This window comes from Saccostrea cucullata, unplaced genomic scaffold (assembly GCF_032062105.1).
Source record: "Saccostrea cucullata isolate Sc308-1 unplaced genomic scaffold, CSIRO_AGI_Scuc_v1 ctg3900, whole genome shotgun sequence".
Classification (NCBI taxonomy): Eukaryota; Metazoa; Mollusca; class Bivalvia; order Ostreida; family Ostreidae; genus Saccostrea; species Saccostrea cuccullata.
Genome location: NW_026931683.1, coordinates 1 through 18571, shown reverse-complemented (window position 1 = coordinate 18571; position 18571 = coordinate 1). Strand labels below are relative to the sequence as shown.

Sequence of the window (18571 nt, the reverse complement as noted above, 5' to 3'; positions counted from 1 at the left end):
AGACTAAACTAAGATACATAATTCTATATATCGGTTTTTGATTTCGATGAACGGTGTGCCGTGGTTACTAAAATAGAAATTTCTATGAAATTCTTTCAAAATGCTACTCCTCCTACAGCTTTGGTCTGATTTCAATATAACTAAAAATACACTAAGATACATAATTCTGTGTATCGGTTTTTGATTTCGATGAACTCCATGGTAACTAAAAATAGAAATTTGTTAAAACTCTCAAATGCTACCTCTCCTGCAGATTAAGTCTGATTATAATATAATGTGGCATGCAAATAGACTATACTAAGAACATAAAGAGACTTAATCAAGGATCATTATTCTTTTTATTGCTGTGGTAAAGTTTCAATTCCCAACTGCTTAAGAACTTTTCTTTTCCTTTTGCTATAAGTACAAACCAGTAGATCTTCAGTCTCGACAGAGACTTCTGGTTATTTTGTGTGATCTCTTGAAGAAAAAAAATAATTAGAGCAAGTTATTAAGTATGTTGAATTCCTCCAAGGATGAATCCAGGATATGTCTTTGACTCTCTATGTCATCCAAGTATTCCTTATATTTTTTTCTCTCATATTCCCATTTATAAATATTTTTTATTTAAAAAAAAGAAATAAATAAGTCACTCCACCTTGTTATGTTAATTTAAAAATTTGTCCATATAATTTTGAAGCGATATGAGCAAAAATAAATCGATAAAAATAACCTATTGCAGATTTATTAAGAACAGGTGCGTGTGGTGGATTTTGATCCGCTCCCGATTAAAACAAAAATGGCGTCGTAGAGCAGACGCTTCGTACTCGTCGTGATTTTAATGAAATACTGCAAATAGAAATATTATCTTGGATAATTTCGTTTAGTATCATTGCATGCAGGAAAATATTCATTTGATTTTCACCAAAACATGACTGATTCTGTCAGGAAAGTGGAAATCTAGTCGAAAATTCTATGGCATGTCCTGTCGCACGACTGCTCTTTTGTGTGTTTTCAAAGACCTGAAATATCACCGGTGAGTTTATTAATTCTAAACAACTATTTCTTTCTCGGAGACGATTGGTGGTTTGAAAAAATTGTGTAATTTATGTATCTTGCGAAAAAATTACAAATAACTACCGTTTTTGACATATTTTTAAACGTAAAAACGTAATTCGGCAATAATGGGTACTCGGCAATAATGGGTACTGTGACGTTAAAAATAGCCATCATCAGATATACATGTATATATAAATCTTTGCTTTGAGGTCACTGTGCTTATTTTAGCAATCATGACTTACGTGTAGAGAATGTATTATTTTATTGAACAAGAACGTAGTAGATGTCCTCATTGTCGTTACCAGTTGACAGAGGTCAGCAGAATACATGTGTATGACAGTGACGATGAAGTTATTGATGTCTATTGGGGATGTAATGAATGTGGAGAACGCATACCTCACTGGACAATAGACTATCCCCCAGTTTGGAGCGTTGTCACTGTGATTGGTGCCTGAAATATTTCCTGTGGAAATATGGTATTGATTATATGATACCACCTTGGGCCAAGCTCATGAGAAGAAATACCAAGATCGAGAGGTGCCCCTCCTGTTGGGAAGACAACACCCAAGGAAAATGGAAATGTCAGCAGTGCATGAAATATCCCTGCTGTGAAAAGTGCTACAAGTTCATTATAAGGCTTTCTTACAAAAGTTGTCCTTTGTGTCGTTTTGAACAATAAAAAAACTCTAAACACAGAAACAAGTCTTGTTCGTTCTTTTTTTTTTTTTAATTAAGCCGAGTGTATCACATTTGATGACATGTGATGACGTCACAGAGTCTAGGTATAAAATAGAGGTTTTAGTCTGACGGCCCTCATTTCCAATCATGATATTTTACTGGAGAGGGGATTATTTCTTTTTTGTCGAAAGAAAATATGTCATTACTATGATAGGGAGATGATCCATCCGAGAGAATTCACAGTGTATGACTATCCTGGATGGCATCACAGAACTTATCTATTGTGCGAGCATTGTGAAATGCCATTTCCACATTGGTTTGTGGATGATGAGCCTTCTATGGAGACGTGTGGTTGTAGCTGGTGTGTGAAATATTTCACATGGTTAGACGGAGTAGAGAACATGGTACCCCTATGGGTCAAAGTGACCAGGAAAAGGCCCTTAAAGGAATGTCTGACTTGCTGCCAGGAAAATACGGTGGGGAAATGGAAATGCGGACAATTACGTCAATATCCCTGCTGTGAGGAATGTATGGAGAAGTTTACAGTGACCTGCTACAGAAGTTGTCCATTATGTAGATATGAAGGAAATAAATAATGAACTATGACTTTGTTCTGGTTTTTCCTGAGATACTAAAAATAGATTGGGGTTTATAAAGAGGTAGACTTAAAAAAAACTTCTCATTCTGAAAAGTTTAGTTTTGAAGTTGAGATGTGTTTTTCAGATGTATATTGTGGTATTTGTGAGAGTCCCATTATCTTTAGTTTATTTACATGCAAGGAGGCTGGATGAAAACTAAGTAGGAGCGATCATGGATTTCTATGAAAATCATCCAGGATATTCCCTAGAAAACGCGTGGCTGGAAAAAGAGTCAAAATCCCGCATCCCAAAATATCTAGAGTGAGGGTGAGACTCCACCAACATTACGAGCAATACAAATGGGTCAGCTGTACTCATCATGGGAATGCTGTGACACCCATCACCATGGTTCTGAATGAAAGTCTTTGGTACTCTGACATAGAAGAATGTGTGAGACATTTTTTCAAGATGGAGAAAAAAGAACTGACTTTTCCAGATTATCACGGCGTTCGGCAGTACGTGTATTGTCGCATCCCCTTTTCCCACATCAAAAACAATTTGGAAAAGGAAGGATCTGGGGTTTTGAACAGAGTCATTGATTACAGATCATCAGAAGAAGAAGAAGTAGAAGAAGCCGAAGAAAAAGAAGATGTGTAAAAAAAAATAGAACCAATAAATTTTGTTTAAAAGCAAATACAAGTGTTGTTATAAATAGAAGGCTCATAGGTCTTTTCCGCTCAGTATCTCATTGAACATGGCAGAGGACAGTAGTTTTTACATGACTTTACCCAGTGATGGGTCCATGTCCTCTTTTCAGGGGAATACGACAGCCCAATTTAAAACCTTATTGCCACAAACAGTCGATTTAACCGACGGAGAATAGGAGGTGGCTTTAACAGAAATAATGTATCCCAATTCATTGAAAAACATCACCGAAGAGGATGCTTATTTTGACATCCTGATCCCTCAATCTTTTGCTTCCCATATCAAAGACCCAAATGTTTTTAAATCGGGCAGATTTAAAATAAAAACCATAGACGCGATACCATTAAGTCAATGTCCTGTACTGATCGATTGGTCCCATACTAAATGGGCTCCAATCATTGATCGAGATAGCAAGATGGAAATTAGGCGAATTCACTTCAGACCCGGGCCTTACATTCATCCCATGGCTTTAACAGAGGAAATCTGTTTAGGACCAGAGAGATCATTGAAAAAAATATGGAAAACCCTTGGTCATCCAGATGAAGAAAATTCTATGAAATTAGTATATTACGAGACCTATGATAGAGTGATATATCAATTTAATGAAAAAAATACTTAGAAAAACTCCCTTGTGCATTCGTTTTCCCACATCCTTAGCTTATAAGCTAGGTATGGAGAAGAATGACCTTCTTACTGTCCAGGATCAGGATGTCAAAATAAGCATCCTCTTCGGTGATGTTTTTCAATGAATTGGGATACATAATTTCTGTTAAAGCCACCTCCTATTCTCCGTCGGTATCGACTGTTTGTGGCAACAAGGTTTTAAATTGGGCTGTCGTATTCCCCTGAAAAGAGGACATGGACCCATCACTGGGTAAAGTCATGTAAAAACTACTGTCCTCTGCCATGTTCAATGAGATACTGAGCGGAAAAGACCTATGACCCTTCTGTTTATAACAACAATTGTATTTGCTTTTAAACAAAATTTATTGGTTCTATTTTTCTTTTTACACATCTTCTTTTTCTTCGGCTTCTTCTACTTCTTCTTCTGATCTGTAATCAATGACTCTATTCAAAACCCCAGATCCTTCCTTTTCCAAATTGTTTTTGATGTGGGAAAAGGGGATGCGACAATACACGTACTGCCGAACGCCGTGATAATCTGGAAAAGTCAGTTCTTTTTTCTCCATCTTGAAAAAACGTCTCACACATTCTTCTATGTCAGAGTACCAAAGACTTTCATTCAGAACCATGGTGATGGGTGTCACAGCATTCCCATGATGAGTACAGCTGACCCATTTGTATTGCTCGTAATGTTGGTGGAGTCTCACCCTCACTCTAGATATTTTGGGATGCGGGATTTTGACTCTTTTTTCCAGCCACACGTTTTCTAGGGAATATCCTGGATGATTTTCATAGAAATCCATGATCGCTCCTACTTTAGTTTTCATCCAGCCTCCTTGCATGTAAATAAACTGACTAATGGGACTCTCACAATACCAGCGATACTGCATCTTTGAAAAACACGTCTGACTTGAAGACTGAACTTTTTCAGAATGAGAAGTTTTTTTTAAGTCTACCTCTTTATAAACCCCAATCTATTTTTAGTATTTCAGGAAAAACCAGAACAAAGTCATATTTCATTATTTATTTCCTTCATATCTACATAATGGACAGCTTCTGTAGCAGGTCACTGTAAACTTCTCCATACATTTCTCACAGCAGGGATATTGACGGCATTGTGCGCATTTCCATTTTCCCACCGTATTTTCCTGGCAGCAAGTCAGGCATTCCTTTAAGGGCCTTTTCCTGGTCACTTTGACCCATAGGGGTACCATGTTCTTTACTCCGTCTAACCATGTGAAATATTTCACACACCAACTACAGCCACAAGTCTCCATAGAAGGCTCATCATCCACAAACCAATGTGGAAATGGCATTTCACAATGCTCGCACAATAGATAAGTTCTGTGATGCCATCCAGGATAGTCATACACTGTGAATTCTCTCGGATGGATCATCTCCCTATCACAGTAATGACATATTTTCTTTTCAACAAAAAAGAAATAATCCCCTCTCCAGTAAAATATCATGATTGGAAATGAGGGCCGTCAGACTAAAACCTCTGTTTTATACCTAGACTCTGTGACGTCATCACATGTCATCAAATGTTATACACTCGGCTTAATTTTAAAAAAAAAGAACGAACAAGACTTGTTTCTGTGTTTACAGATTTTTATTGTTCAAAACGACACAAAGGACAACTTTTGTAAGAAAGCCTTATAATGAACTTGTAGCACTTTTCACAGCAGGGATATTTCATGCACTGCTGACATTTCCATTTTCCTTGGGTGTTGTCTTCCCAACAGGAGGGGCACCTCTCGATCTTGGTATTTCTTCTCATGAGCTTGGCCCAAGGTGGTATCATATAATCAATACCATATTTCCACAGGAAATATTTCAGGCACCAATCACAGTGACAACGCTCCAAACTAGGGGGATAGTCTATTGTCCAGTGAGGTATGCGTTCTCCACATTCATTACATCCCCAATAGACATCAATAACTTCATCGTCACTGTCATACACATGTATTCTGCTGACCTCTGTCAACTGGTAACGACAATGAGGACATCTACTACGTTCTTGTTCAATAAAATAATACATTCTCTACACGTAAGTCATGATTGCTAAAATGAGCACAGTGACCTCAAAGCAAAGATTTATATATACATGTATATCTGATGATGGCTATTTTTAACGTTAGCATCTCGAAAAAAAAACCAAACAACAACACAAAATTTTTTTTTCTCTCTCTAAGGTTTTATTCATATAAACAACAACAACAACATCTTCATCATATTAACAAACATTCAAAACTTTGGTGCAGTTCATTTTTGTTTTGGTATAGGAAACAATCTGCTCATGTACAAATATTCGGTTTCACTGACATAGTCTTACAATATACTCTCATTTTCTCTATCTGGTTTTAATTATTTATTTTTTGACTCTCGAATTAACTTGGTGAATTTGTTTCTTGGTCATAGGTGTATGATGCATCATGGTAGGACTAGGCATGATGTAACCTACTGAAGAACTGACACAGACCATCCAATATTCTCGATAAGGATCGTGTAAAGCTAACATGATCACACTGCTGATGATGAGAGATACACAGATGAATAATTGTGCAAAATATACAATTTCTTCTCGAGGAATATTCTCTCCACAAAATTTCCAATGAGGAGTTATTGGATTAGATCCGTTTGAGGAATCCATGAATCGAAACTAGGGGGATATCCTTTCCACCTGACTTTAACTTCTTGGATGATTTTCTTCCCTATGCATCGCTTTTTATACCCCAAGATTTCCTCCACTTCGTAAACATCGTCTTTTTTAATGATCTGTTGTAATTCTTTCTCGTAAAAAGTGCCTTCTAATTCCTCACCGTTGTAATCTTGTACCCGATACACGTAAGGGTACCGACCGGGGACTCTTTGAGAAATGGTAAACAGTTCTGTAGTCCAGTTGGGTAAATATCCTTTTTCAAAAGTGCGTTTGGCTTTACTGATGCGCACCTGATCTCCCGTTTTAAATTTGGGTTTTCTAAGGGATTTTTGAGATTGCCCATATAAAGTTTTCCAGACTTTTAACACATTGGAAGGCTTCACTTGAGCTGGAGCTCTTTGGATACTGCGATGGAAAGTATGACTGTAAGCATACACTAAGTCCGGTAAGACCTCTAAATACCGCCTGGTTTTATGACGGGTGAAATAGCGCCACATGCGTGCTTTGAGAGTTCTCTGAGTCGCTCCCACTCATACTGGCTTTGGTTCCCGTATTGCGAGTGGTAAAGAAATGAATGGATTTAAAAGCCTGTAAGAATTCTCGATTGGTAAATTCTTTTCCTTGATCCGATTGAATGCGGACGGGGCGTCGACCGTCTTGTTGAAAAATCTCTTCAAAATCTTGAATTATTTCTTTTCCCGTTTTCTGTTTTAAAGGCACCACCCAAGCACATTTAGATAAGACGTCAATGGCACACAATAAAAACGTATAGCCGTCATTGTGTTTCTTTAAACTGGACACATCGGCTAAATCTAATTGCCATTGTTCGTCTATATCTGTCACTCTCGTCTGCTGTCTCCGAAATTTTCTGTGAATGGGTTTATGAAAGGTATAAGATCTTGTTTAAATTCTCGTATCTTTTTCAAGGAAATCTTATGTCCCAGACTTCTGACCTGACGATACAAAGCTTGATTCCCCACCCTCTCTTGGGATTGTAATAAATCTTTTTTAAAAATGTCTTCTACTTTCTTTTTCCCATTTTTTAGGCAATGAAAGTAATCTTGTTGATTTGTTGTAATTTCTTCTTTTCATCTTGGGTTTTTAACTGCTTTTTAATTGCTCTAAAGGGACTGATTCTGGGTGTAATTTTTTAACCACTCTTGATCTCTCTTCTGCAGGTCGACTAATAGGGGTTAAAAAGGAAGAAGAAGCATCCTGAAATCCGCTCTCTTTTCATCTTCATCACTTAAGATCCCTTTAGGAGTACTATTTTCCCTGGTTTCTGCATGGCTTTTATAAGGTTTTGGTTTTGCACGTAGTCCATGGGAGCATGGGTCTCTTTTAAAGCTTGAGCAAATTCATCTAATCCTTTAGAAACGGGATGTTTTTTCAGGGGTTTGTTTCTCATGTTTTCAGCCAATAAATCCACAATATTAGAATTGGGTACTTTATGACCTCGATAACTGATTTCTCCGTCTTTATCCCAAGTCAACACTTTGGTTTTCTTTGAAATGATTTAATAATAATTCAGCTTTCCTTTGCATGGGTTTATTCACGCTTTGAATGATTTGTTGATCGATTTCGGAAGTGGTACCCGACTTTTCTGGTCCAGCTGGTGCTGCTGCGGAGGCTGAAGCTACTGCTGCTGCTGGGACTACGAGTCGGGCTGGTGTTTTTGGAGTGGGTGGTTCTCTAGCTTGTTGTAAATAATTCCTATAGCGATAAAGTTCTTGACCATATAAAGCCACTTTTTCTTCTAAGTTCAGTTGCCACACACTGTGTTAATCTCGTCCAATTCCTGACCTAGGCTAAGGGTGGTTTGAAATTCTGGGGGTTTGGGTAATTTTGCCTTGAGTTCATTAACAGAACTTCAGGCACCAAGACCATTTTACGACTCATTTTAGGAGGTCCAAAAGAAAAGGGGCTGCTGCTGCTACTAACAAGGAAAAAAACCTCCTTTCTGCTTGACTAATAAAGTTCGTCTTTTCTGAAGGGATTGGGGTAAACCCAGTCTTCTGAAGATGTGTTTCTTTGGAGCTAGTTTTCGTTTCTGAGCCGAATTGAGAGGAAACACCCCTTTTAATAGGTTGTAGAGACAATCTCACAAATTTTCAGAATACAGTCTCCAGAACAATGTTTTAATTCCGGTTTTTAAGGAAGAGGAATAGTGAGGGTGCGATAACACTCCTAAAAGAGGGGCATGAGCTCTTAATCGTGTAGAACAACCCTTTTTCTTCTTGGCCATTTTTTATAACAATGAAGAAAAGTCTCCCATGTCACTCCCTTTTATAGTCTTAAGGAGGGGCATACCCCCCTTGACTGTCGATCTCGTGTTTATCTCTATTTTTCTCCCTGACATAAATTTTTCCACAATATCGGCATTTATATCTCATGCCTTTAGGAAGTTGAGGCGTCGTTGAGGGCATCAAGGGTTATAGGAGAATGAATGGGGACTTTAATTCCAGGGGGGGGAACCCCCACATTCACTCGAGGAAATACTTCTAAATCACTGGCTCTTTGACTGCCTATGGGTCCCATAGTACGATTCATTCTTAGTTCTGCTTGTTTCTTTAACAACTCCTTCATCGTTTTTTGTCTTTGGTCCTCATAATACTGATTTATTTCTTGTTTCAGACTTTCGGGCATGGCTTTACGTTGAGCGAGAGTTTGAGGGGTAGATTTGGTTTTCACCGTTTTTTTCTTTGAAACTGTTTTTTTCTTGGGAGCTTTTCTTTCTTCTTTCTCTCTTTTGATGCTCCTCCCCCGCACCACCCAAATTTTGGGAAAACACTCTTTGTTTCTTATTATCGACTCGCACTACACACTTTTAAACGACGAACAGTGTTTTTTAGGGCTATTCCACTTGAATAAATGACGAATGATCACTCCACCTAGAAATCCAGCTCCTCCACGTTTTAAAATGGCATTTTTCCTGTCTTGATCACTGGCTGACTGATTGGCTATAATACAACAGTACCTAAATCTTGACGATGATTATTAATAAACTTTTGGGTCGGTTTATTTATAGGTATTAGGTAGTACACCCTTCATTTAGTTTCGAGCCCCATGGCAAACCAATTCAATAAGGCTTTACGCCCAAATTCGATTAAAGGGGCTGCTTAGGGGGATCTCGCTCCCGTTGTAAACGTCGTAAGGTTCCCAATTTACTCTTGGCAGATGGAGCCATGATGATTGTTCAATAATAAATAACTAAGATGAGAGTGATACTCTTTTATTCATACTCTTGAGGCATGTGTACAGTCAACATTTCAATCTATATTTGACTGGGGTCTGAGGACTTATGTCGACCAGTAAATATCCATGAGGAGGACTAGTGGCATCTTGATAAGCTGACATCAAATGAGGCAGGGCTAGTTGACGACTCAAAATACTGATCTGAGATTTATCTCTAGGGTTTTTAAATAGGACCAAATAATGAGCATTCAAATAATAGTGCGATGGGAGGCTGCCCGACCAAATAAATTCTGAGTGATGTAAATCACACTGGTATTTCCCATGATGGGCTTTACGGTAAACCAATCCCCAATCGATTCGATGGCTTTTCCTCCCATCATGTCGTCAAAAATGAGTAAGTGAGTAAACTTAAATTGGCCACTAATTTTTCATGTCTTCAAATTTTCAAAGAAGGACACCCGATCTGTTAAAGACGTGTAAGCAGGTTGCCATTCTGATAACACCAGACGATTTTTTGAGGCATGGGGGGGGGTAGTGTAAAAGTTCACCAATTTCTTGACAAATTCTGTTTTCCCCATTTGAGGGCCCGAAAACCATGGTAAATTCGTGTTTCAGTTGAAAATAGGGGAGGGGTGTCTCCTGCAATACATGTTGATCAATGAAGGAAAAATGGGGTTCAGGGGGTTATTTATACTTAACACAGCAATTAACTTTTTATTTCTTTTACCTCATCGTATAAAAAAACAACACATCAAATTTTTATAAAAACAATTTTTAATAACCATAAGGCAAAGTGTTATAATTCTGTACAATTTTTCTCTTGTCATACACAATTCTATATTGTTTTTCTAAAGGCACGGTCTTGACTTCATGGTGACGGGTCCTTTGTATTTTGTAGGGATAGGAGACCTGGATTTCATCTATTTCTTCAACATTTTTTCTAAAGTCTCTGGAGACACGATCTGGGAAGCCCGATAGTTCAGGGTCAATCCTTTGACTTTGCACACAGATTTTCCTTTGGCTGTAAGGTAAGCATAATTTTTAGGTCCTCCCGACATGAATTTAATGATGCTCCCCATCTAATTGTCCGCCATCCTCCCAAACTGTTGACAATGGTAGGGTTAAAAGGGTCCCTCCTTATGTTGATAAATATACGTGGTATGAAATACAGAGTCCCCTCTCCCAAGGGCTGTAAAGTTTCATACAGATGCAAACGAGCGCGAGCTGTAGTGAAACAGGCCAACACTACGTTTCCAAAAGGGCATTCCTCGACGAATTCCTGTTTCTCCTGGGATTTACCAACATCATGTCTGCATCTGGGTTGTCTGTATTTTCCAACAGTTTACTCCTTTGATGTCTAAAGTAGAGTATTGTAAAGTTGCTGTAATTCCTCTTCTTCTGAAAATATGAGTTTTGGGTAGGAGTAGGCGCTGGGCAATTTTCCCCCCCAAACAATTTAAAAACAATTTAGCAATGGTCCTCAGCACTGGATTTTTTTCAATCTTCAAAGGGTCCATCATGATGCCTTCTGGATTCAACACATCATAGATATATGCTCGTTTCTGTTCCTCCGTCTACAGTCGGTCGGGAATCCAGAGGCCTCTAGCTTGATTTTCAAAAAAGTATCAATGTATTGTCTAAATAAATCCGTACTGCTTTTAGGGAAATGCCATACTTGAGAAGGGCCAGTTTGTACCCCATGTCTAAAGCTTTGTGTAGTTCTGTCGTCACCCAGGTCCCCGTGAACTGCGTTGTTGGTCGTTATGTCGACATGAATGGCTTGAGGTAGGGTCTTGATGTTCGGCACACGTTCGACATAGAGGAAACAGTAACTTGCCTCCCGTCAGGTAAGGTAAGACGGGATGATAGAGACCTCGTGGCGGTAAGACCCAAGTGGATCAGGCCAAAAAATTCCACTTCTTGGAAATTCTCAGTAATGACTTCAGGGTGGCCCACTGGAAATGGCTTGTGTTTTAAAACGTAGGGATACAAAGAACAGACGTCCACGTATCGCATGTCCCCTTCTTCGCAATACAAGCGTGTAGCATTGGTTGGCCTCCTAAGGGCCTGGCGGGGGTTTTGGGGTCTTGAAGATCCAGGTGTTGTAGGAAAGACTGTATATTCACTTATCTTTGTACTTGTTGATCAATTCGTGCTCCCATATACTGTGTACGGTGTACCCCATTTCCTGTAAACACACTCCGTCTAGGGTTTCTTGTAAATTTCCCGATACGTAAAGTTTGTACGATGTGGATGAGTTTCAGTCTTTAGATTCGGATAACAGGTGGGGGTCCGTGCCAATAACAGCCGTAAAATTCATACACAGTATGGGTGGCTTGCTCTATCCCTTACCATATACTTTCCTATTTTCACTTCTCCCCCGTTTCTAGCGTGTTAACACTTACCCTTGAGACATCCAGTGAAGCCAGCGACAGGCTTTCATGGAATATTGACAGCAGGCCATAACCCAGATTTGGAATGATAGCAAAGGTATTTTTGGGGATGAATCCTCGACGAAGGAAATTGGGGCACTGGCAAAAGTGATGGATTCCTGAAAGGGATCCACTTTTACCAGGCTCTTGAGTGTGCCCCTAAACTGAGCACAGCATCGCGCAAATATCCACGTCGGAGATACAGTACTCTAAAAAATTTTTCTGGAAATCAAACACTTTTCCTTCTTGTTGTTTGTAATTCGAAAAACCGTCGTCCGGCCGTAGACATGTCGTCTGGATTAAGAAGCCGCTGGCGGGGAAAGGGCCCCCGAATTCTGGTTTGTTCCCTGTTGAAAAAATGGGGAAGTATCCTTTTTGAGTTCGGTGAAAAAAACTGAAGGCATCTTAGCCAGAGCAAAGGGTAAAAAATTGTACGAGTCCAGGAATTTCAGTCCACAGATCTGCATGGATAAGATCTTACTGCCATTCATGATCTGTAGGTTTCATACAGGCCGTATGCACCAAGTAATTCAAAATAAACTGACCGTCGTAGCCTTTAAAATTGTGGGCAATGATGACAGCTTCGTCGTGTAACAAGGTGGAATTCTTATTTCCTGTATCGGGTTGTAATAACCAGTTCACGAACTGCCTTAAAGGGCTCGGTCCTTAAAGTGTTGAGAGATCCCATGTGTCGACAGTGAGGACAGGGATCTTCTACGGGGTGACCGCAATGTTGACATACACGGTGAGCCACACACAGATTAGGGAGGTGAATGCCGTTTTCCGGGGACATTCAAATCAAAATAGATGTAGAACTGTAAGGTTCTTTGCCCTTCTTCTTTTTTTTTTGGCTTGAGTTGAACGTAGCACTGATGATCGGTGTTACGGTTTTTTTGAAATCTTACATTTTTCTGCCCCCACACCGGTGATGAGCGAGTATTGTTTTACCCATCCATTTCTCACAGTGCTCGCATGGCCCATTAAATTGCACACAGTGGTTGTGGTATTTTTACTATAAGGCCGTAAATGATTCTGAGCAAGTCCTGCTTTTAAATAAACCCTGGCATTCGTGACATTGAAAGTGATCCCCTCTGGAGCACAAGGGGTGTTTGTTAAACAAAAGGAACAGCGATGAGGGCACTGGGTCCATGGTATTCAATGACTGTAGCCCACATCGCAATGATCACAGTAATATTGGTTGCCCGTCACTCCTGGCATAGAAAGGATGGCATGTAATGTGGTCGTCTAAAAAACATTCAAACAAGTTCCTTCCTAGCCTTTGTAAACGGGGTTTCAAGTTTAGAGGATGTAGCTTGAACAGAAATACTTTCAGTCTATAGTCAGGGGTAAATTGTTGTAGCTTCGTCCACTCTGCAGGCCCACAGGGTTGATTTGTATCACACCCCGGGTTGTTCCATGAGGCGTGGCTTCCCGTTTCTGGTTAAGTATTTATCGCCTTTCCGCATACGTAATCATTATTTTTCCCATTCTGGGTCGGGGTTTTCTGGTTTTTGACTGTGTAAACGGGCACACTATGGCTCGCGGTAAACAAAACATCCCAAGGATTCTCGATCTGAATGATAATCGTTTCCCCTTCTTGAAACTCTCCTTATTCACTTGTAGATGTTTCGTATTTTGTCCACCACTTCCTTCCGGATATTTGACATGAAACATGTCGAATTCCACAGCGCCGTCCGTGATTTTAAATCCTTTTTGGATTGTTGCACGGCTTTTATTTTGTCTAAAATCAGGTCCTCGTTGAAATGTTTACATTGGGTAAACTCGTACCAAATGTCTGAATCCAGAGACGGGTGACGAATATTCAGCCGAAATAATCGTTGGGATTACACTGCATCTGATATTTCACGTTGTCCAGCATGTCCCGGAAAAACGGCGAATAAATCCTCTGTGGAAGTTCCTTAAAACTGATGATGTAAACATCTTCTTTGGATTTGAATTTCCTGGAATGACGGGCCTGATTCAATCGGATTTTTAGATTCCGAAATTAATTTCGGTTTTGGCTGTTGTTGTTGTTCGTGCGCTGGAGAGGAAGGTGGTGATGGAGGTTTTCTTCCTCTTCCTCTTGTTGTTGAGCTGTCCTTGATCTCTGTAAGCTTCGTAAGAGCCGTGCATTTTGTTGCGTAATTCCCATTTCTTCTTCTTTGTCTACGAATAATAGCTTCTAATTCCTTTTTCTTCTTCTTGTTTTAAACTTGTTGTGCTGCTAATAATTTCTTAATAGCACTGTCGAAATCCATCTGTATGACAATAAGTCTGGCAAACAAATGAGCTTCAATGCCTCATTAACACAGTTTTTATAGGTACAGTAAGACTCGTTTAGACAAAAAATTGCGAGTTTTACCTAAAAAACGTCATAAACGTCTAGAATGTGATCGCTGATTTGATACCATAATGCTCTATGCAGTCTAGGCCATTCATTCTGGATCCTTTCCCTCATTTTTATTTTATGACGTCACAATGCACAATGCATAAGCTCTGCATGGCATATTAGTTCTGGTCCCTCTCATCATTTTAAATGTTACTTATTTACTGCACGTGCTCTTCATGCTGAAAAAAATTCTCATCCTTTTCGCTCATACTGCATCTGCACGTGCTGCCTTAGTAGTTTTTAAAAAAAAATATGCTGACTCTGCCCAAAAAAAAATGCACTATTTACCCCCCATCCAGGGTCTATACACTTACACCCAACGATTGATTGACTTACTCCCCGAGGAACTTACCTATATCACATATATATTCTTAATATTCTTAATATTAACATTAATTTCCAATCTTGTACTTATCTTGTATTTATAGGGGGCTGTATACTGTGTACTTGGGGTGGATGGTTGATTAAAACATACCTTTTATGTTGCACCATTTTTTTTTTTTTTATTTTTTTTTTATGCTTTGAGACAATTTTGGTTTCTTTTTCATGGAATTTAATTTTAAAGGGGTCAGATATAAAACAAATGAAATTCAAAGAAGGTGGAAAGACCTCTTATTGTTCTGTGAAAAAAATCTCCAGTTTTGGATTGATTTATGTCTTGGATAATACATTATTGGAGTCCAGGTAAGAAATGTTTAAAAAAGCCATTTACTGACAATTTGAGACGAAATCCGTGAGGGAGCGAATCGCTCCCGCAGCTACACCATTACGGAGATCCTGAGGAGTTGCAGCCCTCTCCCAACCCAAAAAAGGGAGGGCTACATTATTGATGCTAGTATGTATAGCAAGTGTATCAGTACTTCCGATCCATTGACCCTTCCCAAAGGCAGGCCAGATGATTTACCCTTTGGGATAGTGGAAGTTGAATCAGAGATACAAACAATCACGCAAAGCTAGTGATAGACGAATCAATTTTATGGCGGTGTTGAAGTCCATTATGAAAGAGGAAAGTACCTAGACTGCCTGACACTCCAGGAAAGGACCCCTTTTACACTGGGAAGCCCATCAACGTCTGGGATAATAATAGCAGAGGAAATGAAATATCAGAAATAGCAGGGGAGGCACGAGAATCGATGGAGGAAGAGTAGCAAAGACACGGGAAGAAGAAATAGAGGAAAAGACGCCAGAAGAGCAGGTTAGCGAGAATCATCAAAAGAAGTGTCAGCTGATACCACTGAGAAGGGAAACAAGAAGCTGACAGAAGTAGAAATGAAGGAAAAAAGAATATGCTTCTCAGCATACACTTGCAAAAACTTCCGCATAAATTTCCAACCATATTGTATTCAAAACTGTTCCTAAATAAACACAATCTAGAAAGTTACTCTCGAATCTGCTTAAAAAATAAATTTCCAACCCGATTTTATTCAAAATTGTTTCTAAAAAAAAAACAATCTAGAAAGTTACTCTGGAATCTGCTTATAAAATAAATTTCCAGACCAACTGTATTCAAAACTGTTCCTAAATAAACACAATCTAGAAAGTTACTCTGGAATCTGCTTATAAAATTGATAAACTGTTGACTTTAAATATTCCACAAAATCATCTTTCTTTGTCTTCAGACATACAGGAGGACAAACCTAGAAACATTTTCAATGTTGATGGAACAAGATTTTAAAACATAGCCGAGGAAAGGTTCTTACGGACAAGACAAAAAAAATCACACTCGAAATATTTCTCGATGTTTGTATCTGAAGGCCAAGTTTTCTAAGCTGGCAATGAATCTTGGCTTTGCCAAAAAGACTTGTTTATGAGAAAGGCTAAGAAGGTTCCGATTATAAATTGCTGGATTCTTTTAAAATGTTAAAAGAAAAATGCATAAAGGCTCTAGATATAATAAAAGTTATTGCAAACATTAAATTTGGGACAGGCAGAAATGCACAAGACTTCTGAAACTTGATCGCTCTCTAGTCAGATCAAAATTAGACTATGGTTGTACGAGGGTTGTCCCAACATTTCGTAGACTGAGCTCATATTTATGTTTTTTCATAAAATTTTCTGCATGGATAAAGCGTGTTCTTGGCAGATAAATTACGAAGTTTTATCATGTTTACTTGAAAACAATGCAACGTCAAAAAAGACAAATGTCAAAGGTTCAATTTTTTAAAGAAAATATTCTATAATGTCAAAAAACAAATTTCTACGGGCTTTTCGTCTCTCTTCTTTCTCAAAATGGAGTTGGGTCCTTCGGATGAGACCGTATAAACCCGAGGCCCCGTGTCGCAGTAGGTGCTGGCACGAAAAAGATCCCTCACTGCTCAAAGGCCCTGAGTGCCGAGCAAAGGACAAAATTTGTAGCCCTCCACCGGCAAGTGGTGGCGTCTCCATATGAGTAAAAAAGTCTCGAGAGGGACGTTAAACAATATTTACAATCAATCAATCAAAATGGAATTTACAGTGGCACTCTTGCCCAATTATTAGGCCTGTCATTTTTTTGTGCCATTTTTAGGTCACCTGAGTAAATTTAGGTGTCCTATTGCTATCCGTTGTTGTCCGTCGCGATCGTCGTGCGTCGTGCGTTAACATTTGAACATTTTCAGCTTCTTCTCTGCAACCGCTCGAGCAATTTCAACCAATTTTAACACAAAGCATCTATGGAACAAGGAGAATAAAAATTATGAATTTCATGGTCCCTGCCCCCCTGGGGCCTAAGGGGTGGGGCCAAAACACTTAAATTACTGCAATCTTTAAAAATCTTCTTCTATTCTCCTGGACATCAAGCAGTCAAACTGTTGGCATGATTGTAATCAGCATTAAGTCTTTTACCTAAATTTTGAAATTCATGGCCCCAGGGTCAGGGGTGATAGTGCTAAGGCAGGGCTAAATAGATTATATAGTGAAAATGCATTATTTCTTTGAAAATCGTCTTGCTCCGGGGTTTAAAATAAGCTAACCAAGTACATAGTCATGATGAATAAGGTTGCTTCTTCCAAAATTGTGAATTTCATGGCCTAAGGGTCAGGGGTTCTGTTGTTAGGGCGGGGCTCTATTGAATATGTAGGACTCCAAAGTGCAAGGGGACTCCAAAGTCCGATGGTCACGCCAAAGTCCGATTTTGCGCCAAACCTCGATGGTTTGACACGCCAAAGTCCGATGGTTCACGTACAGTCGCCGAAGTCCGATGGTTTGACACGCCAAAGTCCGATGGTGCTGGAAAACGATACACGTTTGTGACGTCATAAACTATGGCGCCAAATTTCGGTGCTTAGTCATGCCACGGTACAATGAAATACGCAAAGATATAATTATAATGAACAAGGTAGACCTAAAAAAAAAATAATAAAAAAATACCGATATTGAATCATATCCAGAATAATAATATTTATTCCCAGACCCTAAATTGTAATTTGCGATTTACAGCATGTTAGGACGTATTAGATATTTAGACAAAGGGGTTTTAATTTTCGCAGCCCCCACAGTGCACACTTTTCCTTTGCTATCATCCATGTCAATTTAGTTACCCGTCCCTTCCTCCAGTAGCCCGACAGGAAAACGTTTGTACCAGCAGAAATCGCCGAATTTTGGTTTAAAATCTACGATGTCGTCCACTCCGGGATCAAACTTTGCAGTGTTGTTGCAGTCGCTGGTTTTTTCGGAAAAAGTTCCAGTGGATACAAGTCGTTGTTCCAGTGGTCGGAATTCTGTTGGATAAATTTTATAATCTTAAATCATATAATATGTCTTTATTAATTATCTAATTGCTCTTCAATTTTCAAATTTCAAGACTTTGGTCCTACCTCTTTCATGGAGCACATAGAGTTGAGTATCTTCTTTTGTTGCTACTGCGGATACTGGAATAGCCGGTTATGCAAATCTTTGTAGTATGGACCGGACTTACACCAAACTGAAACAGTTTTAAAGTGCATCTTTAATATTATGTAAAAATTATTCACAATAACAACAAAAAAGGATAGCAATTAAAATGAATACCTTACTCAGTATTTTTACCCTATATGATAGTTGCATGTTATTACCTGCTTTTGTTGAGCGTTGCGTATAACCTGAGAGTTTGTTACATCTTGCAGTGGTTTAGTGCTTTCACGGGGCAGGGGAGACAAATCCAGCGGGAGCTTATTCAGATCTTCAGTAGAGACCTGTTATATCAAAATTAATTTTAAGCTCCACAATTTTCGATATAGAAATGGTCAGTAATAGTTTTTACCCCATATGATAGTTGCATGTTATTACCGCATTTGTTGAGGTTCTATAACCA

General features: G+C 39.0%; 1 protein-coding gene across 1 annotated transcript; it reads right to left on the bottom strand.

The window, feature by feature from the left end:
* Positions 1-6245: 6245 nt before the first annotated feature.
* Positions 6246-6782, bottom strand: LOC134233288 (uncharacterized). Its single transcript, XM_062715262.1, has one exon. The coding sequence runs from the start codon at positions 6780-6782 to the stop codon at positions 6246-6248; it is 537 nt and encodes a 178-aa protein (XP_062571246.1).
* Positions 6783-18571: the final 11789 nt, after the last annotated feature.